The 22,497-nt window shown below is 38.9% G+C and overlaps 1 protein-coding gene across 1 annotated transcript; it reads left to right on the forward strand.

Moving 5' to 3' along the window:
- The first annotated feature begins 668 nt into the window (after nt 1-668).
- LOC104887102 (hypothetical protein) lies at nt 669-18,940 on the forward strand. Its single transcript, XM_010671691.3, has 6 exons — nt 669-987; nt 8,490-8,553; nt 10,481-10,673; nt 11,239-11,312; nt 15,610-15,765; nt 18,634-18,940. The coding sequence occupies exons 1-6, from the start codon at nt 771-773 to the stop codon at nt 18,755-18,757; spliced, it is 828 nt and encodes a 275-aa protein (XP_010669993.2). The 5' UTR covers nt 669-770; the 3' UTR covers nt 18,758-18,940.
- The last annotated feature ends 3,557 nt before the right edge of the window (nt 18,941-22,497 follow it).

Below are 22,497 nucleotides of genomic sequence, written 5' to 3' on the forward strand. Positions count from 1 at the left end.
TACCAACCTGAACCCGACTCGAAACTGACCCAAACCGCTATTGTCCTGACCTGATAAGTATCCGACCCACGCATGACTTGAACCTGAAAGCACCCGCTACAAACCTGCAATAAACCCGACTCGACACCATATGATCACGAAAGATGACCTGTCCCGAAATTGACCGCGCAGATTCCGACCGAACCTGAAAGAAGAAATGGACCGAAGCAAACTTGACCGAATTATGACCGTTCCCGACCTGCACCCGACCTGTTTGATTTAATGACCCGACATGACTTGACCAAACATGACCTGAAACCTGAGATGACCCGACCTGAACCCGACTCGAGTAAGGGGTCGTTTGGTTCAAAATAAGGAATGGAAAGGGAATGGAATGGGATGAAAGGATGTAATGGAAATGGAATGTGTTACTTTAGACACTTGTTTGTTTTGATGTAGGAATTGAATCATTGGCCTAATGACTCCCTTACTTTTTGTTTCATGTGGTGTGAGGAGGGTTTCAAGATGGGGAATCAAAATTGGGCTGGTAAGGGAGTGAAAAAAATGAATAACCCAACCAAACATAAAATAAGGGAGTGTGTTACCTCAATCCGTTTCCAAGCCTAAAATATTTCCAACCAAACGGACCCTAAGTGAATTGAGAGCTGAAATTCTAATGAGTTACCATCCGCAGGCTGCATGTACAACATGTCACAGGATTCATTTTTATGACGCTATCTGCTGCTCAATTTTCTCTTTCCTAGGCGGCGAACAAAGCTTGAGTTTTAGGGATGACGACATTGCGGTTTCTGTCACATCCTATATCACTTGCTAAACCGTTCCTTGCTTCCACTCTCACTCCGAGCTGCAATTTCTTGTTTCGGCAAAATACTTCGCAATGTTCTTCTCCGTTTTTCTGGAGATGCCAAAAATATTCTGACGGTAGTACATCATCATCATCATCATCATCAATCAACGTTTTTACTGATACCGTTCCCAATTCTTCTGGTACTGCTACCTTTCTTTTATGTTTTTAAATTTCAATTGACCTTAATTAGTGATTTGTGCAAGATTTATTAATGCATTGTATTTTAATTATTTGACTTTCATGCTTGCTCACGCACACCTTTATTATTAATATATCTAGTAATGTATGTGTGAAAATTGATAAGGTTTGAAATTATGAAAATATTCACTGAAACACTCCAACAACATTTTATATTATATTTTTGTTTCTATATATTTGTAATAAAATACAGTTAAAGTGAAGTGTATCGCTGAGAAACGGATGATGTATATTGTAGAGTTATCGAAATCTCAAACTGAATTTTCGTAATTGGTGAAATTGCTGGTGTTTTGGACATGCTATGTATATTTCTTGCATTATGCTATCATTTTATGATTGTTGTGAATAGAATTGAGTGTAGCAATACTGTCAGAATAGATTTAGGATCTATCTATCTAGAAATATTTACCTAAACATATATATCTAGAAATTTTTATTTAAAGATAATATTTTAGAGTTTTAACCAAGATCTCAATTGGCTCTTGATACGCTGACAAAATAGATGGAAGGGAAAAGGATGGAATCATTATTAATCCAAACGACCCGTTTGGCAAGAAGCCATAAAGGGTGGGAATGGTAATGCATTATAGTGTAAATTTGTACTAGAAGTCCAATGTTATTATTATCCATTACCACTTGGGAATGTGGTATTGGGTGGTAATGAAAATTTATAAAAGGAAACCATGTTTTGTGATAATGTTTCATCCCCATGATTATTGACAAGAGAACTTCTTTACAAATTTACACTAAATTTCATTATCATTACCATTACCACTATTTAATACCACTAACCAAACGGGCCGAAAGAGTATTTATAGTACAACATATCAAACCTAACTTAGGTAGAATTAGGAAAACATGTCCTAAACTAAATATAATACTAATAAATATTATCTCTAAATAAACACTTCTACATATATATGTTTAGGTAAATAATTCTAGATAGCTAGATCCTAAATCTATCTAACATTTTGTCAAATACCAAATTATATTTGGAAAATTGGACATAGAGTTTAAATGATTTCGAATATGGTGTTAGATACAACGCTGATAGACACAACTACATGAATAATCCCAACTTTTGAAATATTAAAAATTGCTTTACACTTTTGAAGAAGTGGAGTAAAAAGTTGTGGAAATGGAATGTAAATATTTTCGACTCTGGTTAAGTTAACATAGATAGACCAAATTCGAACTAGTAATATATTTATCAAATAATCACATGCATAAGAAAACTTGTTGTAAGAATTGATAGGAAAGCAAATTTGCGAAATCAAGTGAACAAGTATAAGTATATATTTTAAGAAGTAATCTTAAATGTACGATTGAATAATTACTCTCAGAATTTCGCCATTTTTCTGTTGGAAGATGATTTATCCCAAAAAAAAAATATGTACATGCTTTTCATCCACTTGTGATTCTCTTACCATCAATTCACATCTATGCATGTCCCTTAACTATCATCATTGTTGATTAAAAGAGAAACTATGTTTTATTCATTTTTATCGTTATTGTTATTTTTTTTTTTATTTCAAGAATATGGCATGATTATTCTTTAACTTGAAAATTTCAACAACAATTCTTTTTAATACTTTGGGACGTCTATATTATGTAACTTTTACTATTACCAATCTTGACCATAGTTTTGTGATTTTGTGCTGAAATAATAGTTACAGTTCCATCATTGTGAGTTGTAACATACTATTGCATTTGTCAATCATCTTGTCAGACTACATAAGGCATGTGTTTGGTCTTATTGAGGGAGTCAGTTATGAGGTCACCAGTGCTCAACTCGATTCGTTAAGGTATCGAGTCTAGCTATATTTTATCGAGCTCGAAATTCTCTACGTCGACTCGACTTGTTAAGGTTTCGAATCAAGTTCGAGTTGCTAAATAGTTCACGATAAAGTTTCCTCTATATTTTATTAATCTATTACCTTATGTAATTAATGCAAAAGTTCTTAAATTTGATAGTCATTGTAAGTAACTTATAAGTAATCACTTTAATATGTTATCTTAACCATTGATACCGAGAACGTGGTACATGGTATGTGGCCACGTTCCACGTTCCAGGGACGTGTCCTCGAACGCAGAACGTGATACATGGTCTAGGAGTCCATCTGGTTTACTTTAGAGGCCGCGTTCCGCGTTTCCGTTTCCGTACCACGTTCCGGAACGTTATGCATTCCATGTAATAATGATCTTAACTTTTGAATATTGTCTTTTCACCACCATGTGGTATTTCAAAATTTATGGAATACCCTATTGTTTGAGAAATGCATCAGGTACCTTTACTATTTCAACAAAATGTTTGAAATGCCCTTACTGAATAACGGTGTCATGATTAGTCATTAACCCTAATTAACCATTCGAACCCTAGCCCCCTAACACTTAACCCCACCCTAAACCCTAACCCTAACTCTAACCACCCAACCACCATAACACCCCCTCTGCCCTCCCACGCCTTCCCCCACCACCCGTAGCCCACCTTCCCCCCCACACCTGCAGCCTTCCTCCGTAGCCTCTCTCTCGCACCCTCCCCCCGCAAGAGCCACATCTTCCTCCACGACCCTTCATATTTTGAATGCAAAAGTTTGTAATTGTCCACCACTCCAAAAAGCTTCAGCAAGAAAAGGATTCTCAGATGATGTAAATATGAACAAGTCAAACTTGAGTAGAAACACCAAAATGTCGGGATGGGGGAAGGGAAAATCGGGATGGGGCATTCTTGTGTCTTTCGGGGTATGGGCGAAGGGAATTCGAGGCTGCGGGGGAGGGGTGCGGGAGGAGGGCGAGAGAGGGGCTGTCGGGGGGTACGGGAGGGGACAAGTGGGGGGCTGCGGGGGTCGGGGAGGGGGAGGGGGAGGGGGAGGGGGAAGGGGAGGGAGGGTAGAGGGGTGTGTGTGTGGTGGTTGGGTGGTTAGGGTTTAGGGTGGGGGTTAGGTGTTAGGGGGTTAGGGGTTAGGGTTTTGGATTAGGGCTAGAGGGGTTAATTAGGGTTAATGACTAACAGAATCATGACGCCGTTAGTCATTAAGGGAATTTCAAACATTTTGTTGAAATAGTAAGGATACTTGATGCATATTTCAAGCAATAGGGGTACCCCATGAATTTTGAAATACCACAGGAGAACCCGGTGAAAAAACCGTTTGAAATATTGTAATATTATATATTGTAAAAGATGCCTTGAATTGTTGTGCTTAGAAGGTGTTCGTCGAAATGCACAACAGCTCGGAAACCCGCGGGCGCAGGCTCGACCCCGCGGGCGAAGGAGTTCGCCGATATGCACAGCAGCCCGAAATCCCGTGGGCGCAGGCTCGACCTTGCGGGCGGGCAGAACTTTCGTGTGAATGGGGATGGCTGGCTGCGGGCGCGGGGTACACCCTGCGGGCGCGGGTCGGGCGAGTCGAGGGTAACGCGGAAACGCGTTTTCTGGTGTGGGTATAAATAGGTTATTTATATCTTAGGGTTTTAAGCCACGAATTAACCTATTTTCTCTCTGTAATCTGGTTTTCCTCACATAATAAAATATTCTCCTCTCTCTGCCTGGATGTAGCCAAATTGGTGAACCACGTAAATCTGTTGTCTGTTTTTATCGCTTTTTGCATTCATAATTTGTTTCTCTCTCACGTCCGTTATAACAAATTGGTATCAGAGCTTTGGTGATCGATCTGTGTGAGAAAGATGTCTGGGATGAATGTCAAAATTGATAAATTTACATGGAGGAATAGTTTTAGTCTGTGACAGATCAAGATGCGGGCGTTACTGAAGCAACAGGGGTTGTGGCAAAGAAAGCAACGGATTCAGTCACCGCTGAGATGGCCGTTCTGGAGGAGAAGACTCATTTAACGATTATGCTGTGTCTGGAAGATGACATAATCACTGAAGTCGCGGAGGAGGAAACCGCATCTGGTCTGTGGTTGAAATTAGAGAGTTTGTATATGACAAAATCTCTAACCAACAAGTTGATGATGAAGCAACGTCTGTTCAGCCTGCGTATGCAGGAAGGTACGTCTCTAAGGGATCATCTAGATAAACTGAATACTATCTTACTAGATCTGAAAATATTGATGTTAAAGTAGATGATGAGGATGCTGCTTTAATATTGTTGGTATCTTTGCCTTATCATAGAGAATTTTGTGGATTCTTTATTGTTGGGAAAGATAGTCTGTCGTTAGAAGAAGTACTATCTGCTCTGCATACTAGAGAGATTCGTCATAAGGCGTCAGGTACAGGTACAGTCGATCAGGCTGCGTAGTAATGGACAGGAGAATTCGGGGAAAAAAATCCAGGAAACCGTCTTCTAGAGGTCCTAAATCTAGTGATGTCTGTAATTACTGTAAGGAAACGGGGATTGGAAAAGGGAGTGTCCTAAGAAAAAGAAGCAGGAGGACAAGAATGAAGGTTCTGCTGCTCTGCAGAAACTGGAGGTGATTCTGAGGAAGATCTGGCCCTAGTAGCTAATAGCAGTCACATTGTAGGATGTGTGGGTTTTAGATTCTGGAGCGTCTTGTCATATGTGTTGCGCAGGGAGTGGTTTATGAACTATAAACAGGTTGATGGAAGTGTTACTATGGCCAACAGTGAGGTCTGTAAGACAGTTGGTATAGGGTCCATCAGAATTAGGACATGTGATGGCAAAGTTTGTACTTTGAATGATGTTAGGCATGTTCCACAGGTCACAAAGAATCTGATTTCACTTAGTTGTTAGACAAGAAAGGGTTCAGTTTCAAAGGTGAGGGTGGAGGGTTGTATGTCTACAGGGGTTCGAAGATGATTCTGAAAGGGGTTAAACGGGAGACATTGTATGTGTTGCAAGGGTCTACGTTATCTGAGTTGAAGCTGCATTCTGAGTTGACAAGTGATGGTCTTGAGTGTGAGGTGGAGCTTATGGGGCTTCTTCCACAGGTTGAGAGGTCAGAGTCAACGTGAATGAGTTCAACAACCGGTTTGAGAGTACTACTTGGGTTGAGGATGAGAGTGTCAACAATGAGGTAGAGTTTGTGGGAACTTCTACGCAACTGGTTGAAACTAAGGGTCATCAAGAAGAACAACCAAGGGTCTCTCAGCAGCAGATTGGTATGATAAGGTTCGGTTCTATCGATATTTGTGTGCCAGCTTATAGCTATGGGGTCTCGAGCGACATGTCTTTGCCAGGGAGTGTTGGGTTGAGAGGTGATTCTGCAAGAAGTCACCAAGAGGTAGCTAGATTGGAACTCCTTGCCTGCGTTCCAGTGAGAACGGGATGGAGTGCTTCGGCGCGAGCATAGAAGAACTTCGACGGAAGTTCCCCTCCGCCAAGGGTGATTTGTTTTGGGGTACTTAGACGTAAGTGCAAATGGCTCTAGTAGGAGCAACTGGCAGGGTACTGGCTCGTCTTGATTAAGGTGGAGCTAGTGTGTTTGCGGTGCAGTGAAGACGATTTGATTTTCGACGGGTAATAAGTTGGGCTTTGGGTGAATGCGCAACATGGGTCTCATAGGCTGTGAGACCGGGTCGTTCATGATGAGTGGTCAGCGATCTTGGCGAGATTGGGTGAGACTCATATGGGGGCAATTCTGGGGTCCTTAAGGACTAATCTGGTCTGGTTGTCTTTTGGGACAAATCTGGTGTTTGGGAGATTCTGGGCGTTGTGAGCAATGCATTTGGTTTTCTGGTTATTGTGAGGGAATTCAAGTCAAGGTGGAAATTTGTAAAAGATGCCTTGAATTGTTGTGCTTAGAAGGTGTTCGTCGAAATGCACAACAGCTCGGAAACCCGCGGGTGCAGGCTCGACCCCGCGGGCGAAGGAGTTCGCCGATATGCACAGCAGCCCGAAATCCCGCGGGCGCAGGCTCGACCTTGCGGGCGGGTAGAACTTTCGTGTGAATGGGGATGGCTGGCTGCGGGCGCGGGTACACCCTGCGGGCGCGGGTAACTCGGAAACGCGTTTTCTGGTGTGGGTATAAATAGGTTATTTATATCTTAGGGTTTTAAGCCACGAATTAGCCTATTTTCTCTCTGTAATCTGGTTTTCCTCACATAATAAATTATTCTCCCTCTCTCTGCCGTGGATGTAGCCAAATTGGTGAACCACATAAATCTGTTGTCTGTTTTTATCGCTTTTTGCATTCATAATTTGTTTCTCTCTCACGTCCGTTATAACATATATAATGATTAAAAACTTATTTATCTCACAAGCTTATTGAGACGAGTTTAGGCTAGCTCAACTTGACTAACTAATGTATCAGAGGGAGTTCGAGTTAGAGTCGAGCCAAGTTGAGTCAAGCATTGACCGAGTTTTGACTGAGTCGAGTATGGATTGCGAATTAGCACCCTCAGGTTGCCTAATTGTAGTTCTAGCTACAATTAATATGTTTGTTTTTCCTTAGTTGTAACTGCTTTTTTTTTTGGGAAACATTGATATCAACAATCCCAAATATAACCCTTCTTCTAAAACAATCCCAGCTATTGACTTGCTCATAATAGTCCCTATTAGAGGGTGTCATCCTATATAACTCCCGCATATAACCTGTTATGCAACTGTAAAAAAAGAAAATTGTGTTCTTTTGTTGAATGGGGTATGAGTCATACAAGATTACTTTAGAAAAACACTCTCAAAGTTTTGACTTTTCTGAATTAGTCAATAGTTGGGTCTCTAATAAGATGGAGTATAGGCTCAACAACAAAGCCTTAGTCCCAAAACAATATGGAGTCGGCTAACATGAACCATCGTAAGAATAGTCATGGAGTATATGTGCATTTCCCTCAAAAAGAAGATGGAAGATAGGTGAGACTGTTGGGTGTCAATGTTACCTTGAATTGTTGATCTTCCCCACATTGTCATATATTTTCCTTCATCTTGCATCAGCTGTGTGATGTGAGTTAGAATTAGTCATTATATAGAATTCTAGTTCTGTTAGGATTCTATGTAAATTAGGAGTCTTATTTCAGTTTTATTTTAATTAAGTGTTTAAGTTGATAAAGGAATCCTATTATATTTAGGAGTCTAATTCCTTATCAAAGTCGAATTAGGAGTCTTATTTTATTAATAATAGGCGTGTGAAGTGTGATAAGTATAGGATAATTATTTATCTTGATCCTTAAGATAAAGATAAATAAGTTTATTTGTTTTACTAGTTCTAATAGGTTTAGGAAAATCTTGTACTATATAAGAGGATTTTCGGCCATAATAATAATTAAGATGAGTTTGAGTTATTTCTTGTTTCAGGAGAGAATCCACCATTGTTTCAGGAGTGAATCCAAAACCCTAGTTGAACTGTGAGTCGAAATACGCCTGAGTTTTTCATATCCAGTTACTAAGTAAATAAAAACAAATAAAAATACAAACTTTCATAAACAAAAGCCACTAAACTACATAAAAGAGCCCTAACTAAGTGAATCTTGCATAAAGAATCACATCACTGTGGACTTATGTTGAATGGTTGTCAATGTCTTGTTTCAGGTGTAGATGATGTACTAAAGGGTTATTTGTTTGGCCAGAAAAAGGCAACTGAAGTTGCTCATCTGTAGGTATTTGACTACTGAAGTATTTTTTTTGCGATTCTACACGTAGTCCCTTGTTTGATTATCTCAGATTAATGAATATGCTTCAGATATATGTGCTTTAGCAATTTTTCTATATCGTTATGTTCAATATAAAAAATCTGTTTGTGCCTGTTTAACTTTTTCTGTACTGCCTTCACTGCACACTGCAAGTTATTGTTTTCTGATAACTTGAAGCTCAATAAAGATGGAAGGTTTTATGGATAATAAAAGATTCAAGCATTGAGTATCTAAAATGATTTGTTGCTAAGTAAATTCCCTGTATACATATGCCAAATCAATCTGTCATGACTTGTGTTAACCATCTTGTCTTATGGAAAGTCAGTTGTGCATAATCTGTAAAAGAATTGTCGCTCACTGCTGTTCCTCAAAAGGCATATTTTGTATCCTTTCAATTCAGTTAACACAATGCTGAGGTACGTGACATATGGATGTGCTAAGGCATAGGTTCAATAATTATTTTACTCTGTGGTTACTGTTTTCATACAAATGCTCTTTTGGTGCCGTTTAAAGGTCAGCCCTTTCATAAATTATGGTACAGTTTCAGATGTTAGTACACACTATTGTTTGATCTTCTCAGAATTCTATAATTTGGAGTTAGCTGCTTGTATGGATATTGTTTTAGCTTTCGTGCAAAGGTCATTTAGTTTAGTCTCTTTTCTAACTCAAGAAGTCAAGATAAAATCTGCAAGCCAAATGCATGGGTTATACGGGTTGCTGGGTAAGAATGACATGTTTCATACCAACACAAAACCTCAATAATTCACTCATTAAACTATCTGCCCTATTTGCAACAATCACTGCAATATTAAGAAGGTAGAGATGGTAGAGAGGACGACTACTGGATCAGCAAGAGTGGAGTAATCTTCTACCCATCTATCCATCAAACTATCCCACCACCAGCTACCCTCAAGGGAAAAATAGACCTTCTATCCGTCTACCCTCAAGGTAGAGATGATAGAGAAGACTACTGGATCAGCAAGAGTGGAGTGATCTTCTACCCATCTATCCATTAAACTATCACACCACCAGCTACCCTCAAGGGAAAAAAGACCTTCTATCCGTCTAGTCTCCTAGAGTTTCTCACAGTTATGGGTTTCATCCCATAAAATTCTCTCTTTTCCTTTATTAGATGTGGAGGGACAAGACCTTTTGTACTGTGGCACACTTTGTTCAATATTTGAGAAAAATTTATGCTTTGTGGTTGGTGTTGCTCTTTAGCACTGCTTCCCACTGATCTGAAATGTTTGTGACTGAGAACTTCACCAGTCACGAGCCCCAATCACCAAGCACGAGTCCAGGGCTTGCTTCATTTTGAGAATTACTTACATTGCTTCTTGAGGAGTGTTGTTTTCCACCAAGTGTGATTCTACATCATTTTCTCTGCTTCTCTAGGTGGCTTGAAATGTCTTTTCTCCTAAATTTGAGGTTTACCAATTGTTACATGTGACAATGTAATTGGTTTTAAATATATATGAAGGGTTCTATAATAGACTATATAGATAAAGGGAGGGAGGGAATATATACTAATCACTATTTACTTGGTATGAGCCCAACCTCTACCTTGTGACTGTGATTATGGCAATGTGCTAAGTGCAAACAGAGTGAAGTAACTTCTATTTTTCTTTAATTGATATAAAGCTCATGTGATCAAAGTGATTCCCTTACAAGGCTATGATCTGTGATTCTGCTCCTTACGTGCCTCAAGTGTCACTTGATTTTTCATGTACTAACTTTATCCCAGCTTCATTAGAAATCTGTATGTCCTCTTATTGTTTATATTCCTTCTGATTCCGAATAACAGAAAGTTTCTTTTATATAACTAAAAATTTTGCCGCTTGACTAAAGCCGTTCCCTTGTTCCATTTGTTAATGTATCATTTCACTATAGGGTATGGGAGCTTGTGGTTCAAAAGGGTGATACAGTTGTTGATGCTACTTGTGGTAATGGCAATGATACCTTAGCATTGTCCAAATTGGTCATAGATGATTTGGCAGAGGGGTGCATATATGCGTTGGATGCTCAGGAAGATGCCATAAAAAATACTTCGTCCTTACTTGACCTGTCGCTTGATCCAAACCAGGTGCTCCCACATTCCCGTGGATGTTCGAAATGTTCTTTTCTTGTTAGTTTTGACTTTTAACATACAAGCTCTTCTTTAGTTGTGCGATTGTCCATCAAAGAAGCTCTGATCTTTGGTTTTGCAAGCTGGCATCAGAAGACATTGTCATATCATCTTAATTTTCTCTTTCTCCTTTTATTTGACTGATAGGAAATCTACTTCTACTCTCTTCCAACTTACACAACAAAGTTCTAGACCCCAGATTCTATCTTACACAATCTGTGATGCAAATCATGCCAAGTAATTCTCATATGTTATATACAGTTCATAGGGTGTTGGTGTTATCCGAGTGAGTGGATCACAGATTTAACATTTATTTCTCCCTTTTCATGTTTGCTTCTACATTAGATGTACGCTAAGAGCCCTTATCAGGATAAAAATAGAGATAGAGAGAGGGAGGGGAGGTCGAGGGAGGTTTTGAAGAGGAAGACGGTTTTTTTATTTATGTCAGATACTTGTCTTGTTTATTATATTTATGCGGGAAGTGATGTTATGCATTGTTATATTGACACAAACCTATATGCAGAGAAAGTCTGTCAAGATTTTTCAAATATGTCACAGTAGAATGGAGGAAGTGCTTCCTAAGAATAGATCTGTGAGGTAATTCTATCTTGCAACTATGTTATTTAGGCAGTATTCTATAAATATGTTTTTACAAATTAAAATCATTTTGTAAATCATATCCAATTTTGTTGCCTTCTCTTATTTTGTTGTCCAGCTTCTTGTCTCTTTCATGATATGTTCAGTGCCTAGGTCTTTATGTAATAAGATTATTGTCTTGGTTCAGGCATGTAATTCGTAAGTGCATGAGAGATCATGGGTAGTTTGCTACTTCCTTTCTGGAAGGAATGATGTCAGCACGTTCTTTGTCTAGGATAATTGGCCAATTAGTAACAAGGCAGAACTTTATGAGACTCTGGAAGATATATAGTGCCTCGCTCCACCTGGGGAATTTATGTTGACTCAGGTGGCGCAGGGATTCCTTTGTTAGTTTTAAGCATAGAAATTGGAAACTGAACTATATTCATCTGTACAAAGGTCACCATTCAGCTATGTGATCAATGTGCTTCAATAAAAAATTTAAAATAGTTGCGTGGACTTTTTTGTTACTGCTTGATACTTTGCTCGAAACTAAGATATATCATTTTGAGCTTATGATCTTCTAGTGCACTGGTTGATATATCATTCCAACAAAACATCTGCATCTGTATGAGATTTATATTCCTTAACTATGTAAGAACAGTTCCTTACGTTCATAAACTCTTACCCATGTTGATGAGCTTCCAGTTCCCCTCTCCATTTCCTTCTTTTTTCTATTTGCCTTCTATTTTGCTTCCTGGTTGGTCGAAAGATAGTTTCAATGGAAAATCATCTTCCATGGAAAAACACTTTCAAGGGGAAAACAGAGTTGCAGATTAGGTTTCTTTGTTTGGTTCCTTCCATGAAAGTTAGGGAGTAAAGGAAATATGAAAGGGAAGGGAGATAATGAATGGGGAAAAATAGAGGAACTGAGGAAGGTAAGGAATATGGAGGAAAAATGTGGCATTCCTTTCTTTGGTAAGGAAAATATCTTTCAGCCTTGAAAAAGATATTTTCCACCATGTGGAAAATCAGTTTTATACCCTTTAGAAACCAAAAGAAGAAAATAGAAAAACCACTTCTCCTGGAAATGTTCTTTGCCCAACTAAACAGTCTCTTCGTGTTAGTATTCTTCAGAATCTGTTACGGATTGATATACCTTTGAGCCAAAGTGAGTCGGTTATATAAGTTTTCTCTTTGAACAGTTTTTTGGGATTGAAAGAGCTGGACCTTTTTTTTCCCCTTAATACGTTCATTCTATTGTTGATACAGTGATTTAACCGTAGGTATATTAGGTCAACTAACAAATAGCAATGCATTGTAATTGAGCTATCCTTTCTTCTGGCTGCAGATCTGATGTGAATCACTGATGAACATTAGATATGTTATGTTGACTCGGGGCAATGCTTTTTAACTATGCTAATAATGCTATGCTTGAGCAAATACCTTATAACCGAAAAAATAGAAAATAGAATTTAAAAGAAGGGGGAGCAAAATAAAGAAACTAAAATTCTTGGAAAGCTACATAGAGGACTAAGTGCTAAGGTTCCTATGTACATCACATGATCCTATAATGTCTTTTAATTTCCTGATGATGTAAACTTCTCAAACCTTGTGCTTATGCAATAACAAAGCTGAGCATATATATTGCTGTTGGCTGTTGCTAAGGCCTTGGAGGTGAATATGTGAGAAGACCTGCAACAACCTTCAGGTGATGACTGTTATGCCATGAAATTTCTGAACTTATGGTAATCATCGATTCATCTACAAAGGGAAAAACATTCCGCCAGCTTCTGATGGATTAATTAGCAATCTGCCGCTGACAGACGAAACGACATATTATTGGCAGAATATCACTGACAGACTCCACATCATTTCGTCGCAGATGGATGAAAATAGTCAGACAAAATGGCATGAAGGAAAGGGCCGACGTATCGAGGATGGGTCAACATATCGTGTGGATATTCATCAAGCATTGAAAGTAACATATTTAAATTTCAGCACATTAATCAAATAAGTTAAAGAGCATCCCTTGAAATGACGAGTCAAAGATTATCCCTTGAAATGATGAGTCAAAGATCATCCCTTGAATGGAGGAATGATAGAAGGAAGCAAACAACCATTCAGTTGGTTGGCACATTGGTTAGCAAGTTGTTGAGAAGATAAACGAAAATCTCAGAAATGTTGGAACTAACAAGCTTAAGGCAAGTTGACAGAATATGCTCAAACCGTCGTTCTTTCTACTATAAACACTCCTATTGTAAGCCTTGTAAAAAGATGAACTCTCTCCCACCCACTCATAACCCTAAATCATTGATACACCTCTCTCTTTCGATCATATTTCCTTCATCTTATTTATATGCCATCTCTCTCTAAAAAACCCTCAATTACCCACAGATTGACTGTCAGAATCATTCTTTCTGCCAGCCAAAACAGTTACTTGTACCACAAATTGATACTATAGAGGATTGGCGGAAAACCGGTTTCCCCATGGTTTTCTCCCCATCTAGAGGTTTGCACGTAAAAAGTTCTGTTGTGTTCATTTTTAGTGATTTTTGATTTTTTGTTATTTGTGTTGATTTGCTATGTCTTTTATTAGCAATTTGATTATCATACCCCCTCTCCAAGCAAGTTAGGCCCCGTGCGAAATTTTCCTTAAGATTAGCAATTGTTTAATTGTTTCGAAACCAACAGTCAAGGAATGCTAGTCAAAATTTAGTTAACAAAGAATGTAGCTACAATATGATCTTTTGAAGTTTCTTAGGCAATGCTGCATTTCTGCATTCATAAATGTCATATTGGCAAATGTACCTGTGGAAGTATTCAGATTCTTTAAGACCACCTGACCATGAGGACTGGAAAGTGGAAACTATTATATGTGTTATTTGATTGGTGGAGTAGAGGCCTCCTTGAGGGCTTGTGTTAGTGCCTATGTTCATCAAAACATTTGATATTTGACAATACAGAATGTGAGTTTTTGGAGGTTGAACCATTCCATGAAGATTGGGGAAAAGGAGAAGCGAGTTGGGAAGCTCTGTATATCAAATCTCTCTCTAGGGCTATTCATGTGGATTCACACTTCTCTTGATGGAAAATTAGGCTCTGAAAGTCAAAAACTATTATTGAATGGAGTTTCTGAGAATGTCTTGAAATCATAAGGAGTTGTTTTTTAAATCGGCGCACATGACTTTTGCGACCCTATAGTTTACCTGTATGGTCTTTTCTTCTTCCCACTAAATGATTCTACTGCTTTCACACTGGGGGAACAACAGCTAAAGCAAGGACTCTCAAGTTTGTTCTCCCTGGCTGGGCTGTCAAGTTTGGTATGGTGTGCTCTACGCACATTTAGTTGGAGAGAGATCCCTGTTTTCTGCCTGCTAAGTTACCTTGCAACCAAACAGTGAAGCATATACCTGCTTTGATGAATTTGGATTGCAGATGAATAAAAGACTAAAATAAACAAATAAAGAGAAAGGTAAACAGAATGGACGATGGGAGAAAACATCGTCACCTGGGAGACACCCCTACTAAAACAAATGGTCCAAATACGAAGTTGTAATTCAAACTAGAAAAGAGGGTAAATACTAGTTTCAAGGAGAAACAAATACTCACAAACTGTAAATAAGAGACCCTAGCAAAACAAGTAAGAGCATAAATGATAAGATCTCACTCCAAGCCCAACCAGCTGAAATCACTATATAATATAACAAATTTTCACAATCAGTAATAGCTCTCACAGCTCAAGTTAATTGAGATTGCTGTTGGGGGATTTCCGACTCTTCTCCCCGTAATTATTGCTTCCTGGTACTGGCTCCCTCCAACTGAAGCTTACAGCATAGCATGTGAACCCTTTCTATGTAGCAACTAGGTTGTGTAGAATCTCCATCTATTGTGTGCCAGGTAGTCTACAAGGATTATTTCAGGAGTATTGCATTAGTTCAGAAATTACTATATTTCTACTGTGTCTAGCGAGAGTCAGAATTTCTGCTTTATCTATTGATAGCAGTCCATACCAACATCCACTTATCTGTGTTTCTATATCATGCCTCTGTTTCATTTTGTGAATACTGTTGGACAAATTTCACATAGTAGTATGCTATCCATTTTCTTCTTTGGAGAAGAGATAAAAAAAATTGCAGATTCTATGTAATTGTGTGTGCATGTTAGAAATGACCTGACATATTGTTGGAGCTTAGTTCTGGCAGATTATATACCAATATTTTTGCACTTTGTTTTATCTTCAAAAGCCGAGTAAGACCGCAAATCAAATGACTAACTATATTTTTCTTTCTATTGAATCTGGGCTTGTAAACTCTAGGCTGGTTGCATTCAATTTGGGCTACCTTCCAGGAGGTGACAAGAGAATAATCACAAGTTCAGCTTCAACTCTGCTAGCACTTGAGGCAGCAAAGGATTTGTTACTTCCTGGAGGATTAATCAGTGTTGTTGCTTATGTTGGCCACCCTGGTGGAAGGTAATGCTCCTGTTCTTTTTATTTATTTATTAAACTTAACAACATTGATTGTAAAGGCTCTGTGTTCTTGTTGCAAATGACAAAGAAATGGGGTTACGGAATGATCGAATCATGGCGGTTCGACATTTTCTATTGAATTACTATGACTTCCTTCTAGGACATGCAGCTTCTGAACCTTTTTTCTAGTTCACAAGTCCAATGCTCCCCATGGAAAGTTCTAATCAACTCCCAACCTTTGAATCTAAATAACCAATAGGTCAGTTATAATCAGCTAGTTAGTTATATTATTTTGGTGTCCGAGCAATGTGTCCAAGGTTATGCTGTCAAGTTTAGCTATCAATAATTTATACCGAGGAATGAAGCATGGGATCACCATTGTTTTTGGTGCAGAACACATCCTGTTCTTTTAGTTACTGAGTCGAGATAGGCTTGAATGATGTGTCTAAGTTGTAAAGTTTTCGAGGCAGTATCAGACAGATGATGATGGCTTTTGCTAAGCTGACGGCAACTTAGAGTCAAAATATTTTCTATGTGACCATCATTGTATATATGGCACTACCAATTACCTGATGACCTATTAAACAATTTTTAAACCCTTTTTTATTTAATTCATTTCCCCCAAACCCTCCCTAATTTACCTGTGTTGTGATAGGATTTCATTGCCATATGGCTTAACCATTGTATAGAAATCTTTAGGTGTATGATTTGGAGCAAGGTCTGTCAATTCTGTTAGATGTCATCTGTCCTTACTTGGTGAGTTGGTGTTAAGTTTGCCTGTCTTCCATTTCAAGCATTTTTTATTCCTTACCACTACCACCTAATGATTAGTTCATCTTTATAAAGTGACTAAATTCATTTTAACATATCAATTCCAGAAATATTCAACATAGTAAGAAGCTTGAGGTCCCATTTTGACTGATTTTGAAAAGGTAGATGGTTGACAGTATCTCTTGAATGGTTGAGCATATGCGTAAGAGTGAAGTGACTTAAATCTCTTCTGTCTATGATTTTACTCAATACATGTGGACCGGATAGAAGTTTGTACACAGTTTTGAGTCCGTCACCCAATTTTATGGTCGTAATGGCTCATCAAGAACAAGGATAAAGATCTTAGGTTTTGTTCGTTTCACCTTAAAAAATGTGTTGGGGAAGATAAATTTAGGTTAAGGCCATTAAGTTTCGGTTCATTCAAGTACCTAACAAGTGCCTACAGCTACAAGGCAAAACAATAAATTCTGAGTTGTTCAAGTAAGGTTTAATAAGTTCTCTCCTAGCGTGTCAATAAAAAAAGTTCTCCTAAGTTGGATATGGGAATAACGGTATTCAGTTTTAAAGAATGCAGCCTATGCTAATGTATCTTTTTGTCCAAAAACATCTTATATACTAATATTTGTTTTATATATTAGTCAAAATTTTCTAGTCAAAGTTAGTACTTCCTCCGTTTTTTTTTAGATGTTATACTTTCCTTAAATTGCATGTTTCTAAATAGATGTTACACCTTTTTTTTATTTCCTAAATCGGAAAGTTTTATGCTGTAAAATTATTCACTTACCCTTACTTATAAGGATTAATCAAAATTAAACTAACTTAATTTAACCTTATTATATACTAATCCAAAATTAATTAAACCCCCTCCCTTCTCTTCACCACCCCTCCCACACCACCTCAGCTGCCCCATCCCTTCCCCCCACCTCGCTGCCTCCTTACCCACCACCACAGAAGCCCGGCGAATTCCCACCACCACTCCACCACCCACCCGAAATCGCTACCCACCCACACGAAATCGCTACCCACCCAAAACCCCACCCCACCCACCTGAAAACAAGACCCCCACCCACGAAATTATTCCCCACCACCCCCACCTACCGAAAACCAGGTAACTCATTCGCGCAAAACCACGGCCAGGACGAAACTTGAAGGGAAGAGCGCCCAGATCGAAACACGACCACCGGAAAACTAGGGGGAGCAGCGACGACCAAACGAGCCGAGACTCGAGGGAAAACGAAGGGGAACGACGAAGGTGCCGACGAAAAGGGCTAAAACTAGAAAATTCCGATGGAAGAACGACTGAAAAAGCGAGAAAAACGAGCGACGAAAACAAAAAAAAACGAGCGACCAAAGAGGTGGGTAGGGATTTCGGCGGGTGGGGTGGGTTTTTGGTGGGTGAGGTGGGGTTTTCGGGTGGGTGGGGTGGGGTTTTGGGTGGCTGGGTGGGTGGTTCGAATTTCAGGTGGGTGGTGGGGTGGTGGTGGGAGTTCTCTGGGCTGCTGGGGTGGTGGTGGGGAACCCTAGTTGGGGTCCTCTTTTCTCTCTCCTCCCTTTCCTTAAACCCCATGTTAATTCTCTCCTAATTACTCCTCCAATTTTTGCCTAGGGAACCACAATTTTTGAAAGTGTAACATCTAAAAAAAAACGGAGGAAGTATATAAATACAGAAGTTAAAAGTGTTGCAACTAATAAATAACGAAGGATAGTACCTTAATGTTTGACTTGGCTATGTCATAGAACTTCTGCACCCCTTCACTCAAGATGAACTGCAAGTGTCCATGTCCATGTTGAAGTGCCATTTATCTGGCAAGTACTTTGAGAGTCGAGGAGAAATGAAGTATCCTAAGGCTCCATGCTTCGCTGCTTGCTTACTTGCTAGTTGTTAGTACAATACGTCTGTAGCTACTGTATTCATTTTTGTGTCACATCTGTTTTCTAAGCTACCAAAATATCAAAGGCTAGCTTTTCACCGTTTCACATTCACTTGTGATTATTGAAGTTCATCTTGCCTTTTTATTCAACAGCGTGGTTTTCAGTAAAAAATTATGTAATCTCACTTCTCTTCTAAATGATGTAATTGCTTGTTTCTCCTCTATTCAGGGAAGAATATGAAATTGTCCGAGCTTTTGCTTCTGGGTTACCGGTCGAAAGATGGGTATGCAGCCACATTCAGATGTTAAACAAACCACTTGCACCAGCTCTTATTTTTTTGTTCAAGAGATGAAATCAATCTATGTCAAAAACCCATTTAATGAACCTGGTCTAAAACACGGATGACTGCATCATAAAATTTGATGTCTTTTACTCATTTATTGTTGTGCTTGTATTCTATGTTATTATAATGGCCTCTGTTTGGGCTACTTGATCGGCAAGTAAACTCCTATCTTTCAAATTGCTCTTCAATGGAGATTTGTGCATTGATGTCTGAATCTCATATCCCGAACCTGAGTTCCGTTCCCAAAACCTGCAAAAGAAGGGACCAACTCGGGAGGTTTGGATGGTGGTTTTCCTTCTGAAGCTTAAGTCAGGTATCAGGAGTGAAAAAGAAAAGTAGAGATAGAGAGAGAAACTAAGAGTATTTTCATAGAGTGTGGGCATACTGTTTAAAAAGTAACATTTCTCATGATTTCAAAAAGCTATTTATAGTGTTGGGGTCTTGAATGCGGGGCATCCCAAAATAGGGGAATCTGATTGGTCAGACAATCAGACCTCGACACGTGGCATACAATGATTGGGTGATAAAAATCAGCCAACCATGTGTAGTCGGTTTTTGAGATTTGGGCCTTGAATATTCTTTCAGGCTAAAAGGTGGGCTTTTACTCCTTTCTCAGTAAAACTCAGAGTTTAAGCTTCTTTTCTTATTTCATTTGAGGGGACACGTGGACGCTCTTGATGGATCCATGTGTCTCATGGAGAGTCGTTGATTGTTTAAGCTATAACATTAGTCGCCTACAAGAGAATTTTACCATTTGCCCCTAAGATAGTTAATGTCCTTTTACCCGAGGAAGTTACCTCATTTGCAAAAAGAGGCAAAGACGTGCCATTTTTTGGATTTTATCGGTCATTTTTAATCGTTTTGGAATTACCGGTCACTTTTAAGTGGTTGAGGAGGTTTTTTCATCCCTTATAAATATGTCATTTTGTCCTTTCTGAAATCATTTTACACCTTGAGAGAATTTTTTTAGAGAGAGACTTTGCATCAAATCTGATTTTCTAGAGAGAGTGAGTTCGTCCAGCTTTCATTTTCTCCACCAAACGTTCGAGTCGCTCGTCAGGTATCCCCTCTTTCTGTTTTGTTCTCTTTATTCTTTATTTTTCTTTAGAAAATCAATAAAATGAATTCATCTTCTTCTTCAAATGATCCCGACAGTTCAAGAGTTTGTCTTGATGCTAGAAATGATAGATTTTCTTCTCCAGCATATTCTAGGGTTGGGCGTATTCTGGCTGGTCATGCATATCTTTTTTATGGATTTGGCCGACAATTGACGAAGAAACAATTGAAGGTGGGCCAAACAAGGGGCCAGATGAAAACAAAGAGGATGAAAAAAATTCAACACAACCACCTCAAGGAAAGGGAGGAGAAAAACGGAAACGACCTCCTCTAGAGAAAGAAAAAAATCATTCTCCAAAGAAGTCATCTCAAGGGAAAAGAATGAAACGGAAAAACCAAACTCCTCCTAAGATTGAGAAACAGACTTCTCCAAAGATTTCACCACAATCACGTAAAGGAAAAAGAATAACAAATGGAAGGCAAACTCATCCACAGACTCAGAAAGAGACTTATCCAAAAGATTCAGCTCAATCACCTCATGCAAAAGGAAAGAAAAAGAGGGAAGCAACATGTGATGGAGAATGATCAAAATGGTTCTCCAGAAAAAAAAAGGCGTAAATCCAGGTTTAAATATATTGTCTTCTTTTTTGCATAGTATTTAATTATTGTTTTATAATAAAGTATTAGTGGTCATTTTATGTCATTTAGTAACTAGTTTAATTCTATTAATCACCACTTATGGCTACTGAATTATACATACTTGTACGATACTTATAGAATTTTCAACTTTATGTTTCAATTATATATGTTTTTAAGAATATGACCCTATGCCTTTTGATGTTGATACATGAATAAAACTTGAACCTCTTAGAAAAATTGAGTGGCAAAAATTGTACAAGCTACCTTATAGTCTTTGTGAACTCAATAAATGATTTTCAACCCCTGTACATTTCATGTTGTACTGCTTTTTTAATTATTTGAGCCTCTTTTATGTGTTATTTTATTTTTCTTGATAGATGATTAATTTTTATGTTTAAATTATCAAGACTAAATAGGGTTATCATTACATTAAGTCATTTTGTGTCAAGATTGATCATTCAATACCTACTTAATCTTAATTAGACACCAATTTAATTTGTCAGGGGATCACTCTGATTGTGATGTTATTGTTTTGATTTCTTTTATAGGGCTAAACAAGTTATGATTTCAACATATTGTTCTCCTAGTGGACTCTTGATTACAAAACAAATAGTGGATGTGGAATTTATGGGATTTGGAGGATTGCTTACAAAATGATATTAAGGGATGGTAGATTGGCTTGTGTAGCAGTACGATGGGTACAACAACTGGTTTACAGTTGATGCGAGTAAGGGATGCAATGTAAGTGAAGATGATGTCCATTACATCTTTCAACTCCCAAAAGCAAGAGATCCTTTTGTCCATAACTCTCTTGACAAAAGAGACAACCCAGATGCTTGGGCGCAAGATCATTGGCGTGAAGAATTAGGATGTACAGGCAACACAAAAATAAAGGCATCCAAACTGGTTGAAGAGATTTTGAAACCATCAAAAGAGATTGTAGATTCCAAAAACTATTATGCCATGTATGCATTTTCGACGTTTCTCACTCCTACATCACACAACAATATAGACATGGATTTAACAAAAGTGCTTTTAGATCCCTTGCAATTTAAAAATATGAATTGGAGCGGATATTTATTGGAGATATTAGACAAATATGTAACAAATCTGTAACAAAAAAAAGGATCAAAGAGTGTATGTGGGTGCATCATTATACTACATGTTGTTTACTTCTACCGTTTACTTTGGAAAGGACTACAACCATCAACAACACTTCTACTAATCCAGCATTTGACATAAAAAATATTTTGTAAGCGTGTGTTGGAAGAGGTCTGAACAAAGAACGGTTATTTCACCAAATACCCCCGACAAATCGCGAAATTCACAATATACCCTCAATGTTTCAACAATTCACCATATACCCCCGACTTTTCATTTTTGTGCACCAAATACCCTTTTTTTTACTCATTATTTTTTTTACTCTCCACCGCCCCAACCGTTACTCCCTCCCGTCGATTTCCTCTCCCCTTCCCCGTCGATTTCCCCCCCCCCTTCCCCGTTGATTTCCCCTTCCCCGTCGGTTACTCATTATTTTTCCCGCGCTTAGCTCGCCGGAGCTTTACTTCCTCGCATTGTTGTGTCTTTCTCCTCCATAGAAACTCTCACTCTCTCTCCTGTGTCGCTTCTTTGCCGCGGCTGTGTCTCTCTCTTCCTGTTGTGCCGTTGTGTTGACGGGGAAGGGGAGAAGGAAATTGACGGTGAGGGAGTTGGGGAGGGGATGCGAGGCCTGCGACGGTGGAGGGGAGGGGAAGGGAAGGGTTGGGGTCTGTGTTGCTGCTATATCGACGGGGAAGGGGAGAGAGAAATTGACGGGGAGGGAGTGGGGGGATGGGTAGAGGCGGTGGAGGGAGAGGGGAGGGGGAGCGTGCTGTGGCGGTGGGGGAGGGGGGGCGGGGTGGGGGGTTGGTGTAGGGGAGGGGGTGGGTTAGGGTTTAAATTTTAGGGTTAAGTTTAAATTTTAGGGAATAGGGTTTAAATTAGGGCTAGTGAATAATGATGGCAAAATCGTAAATAAAGCAAACGACAACCTAACGTCCGTTAAAAAAAGGGTA

Source organism: Beta vulgaris, chromosome 2, assembly GCF_026745355.1.
Source record: "Beta vulgaris subsp. vulgaris cultivar EL10 chromosome 2, EL10.2, whole genome shotgun sequence".
Lineage (NCBI taxonomy): Eukaryota > Viridiplantae > Streptophyta > Magnoliopsida > Caryophyllales > Amaranthaceae > Beta > Beta vulgaris.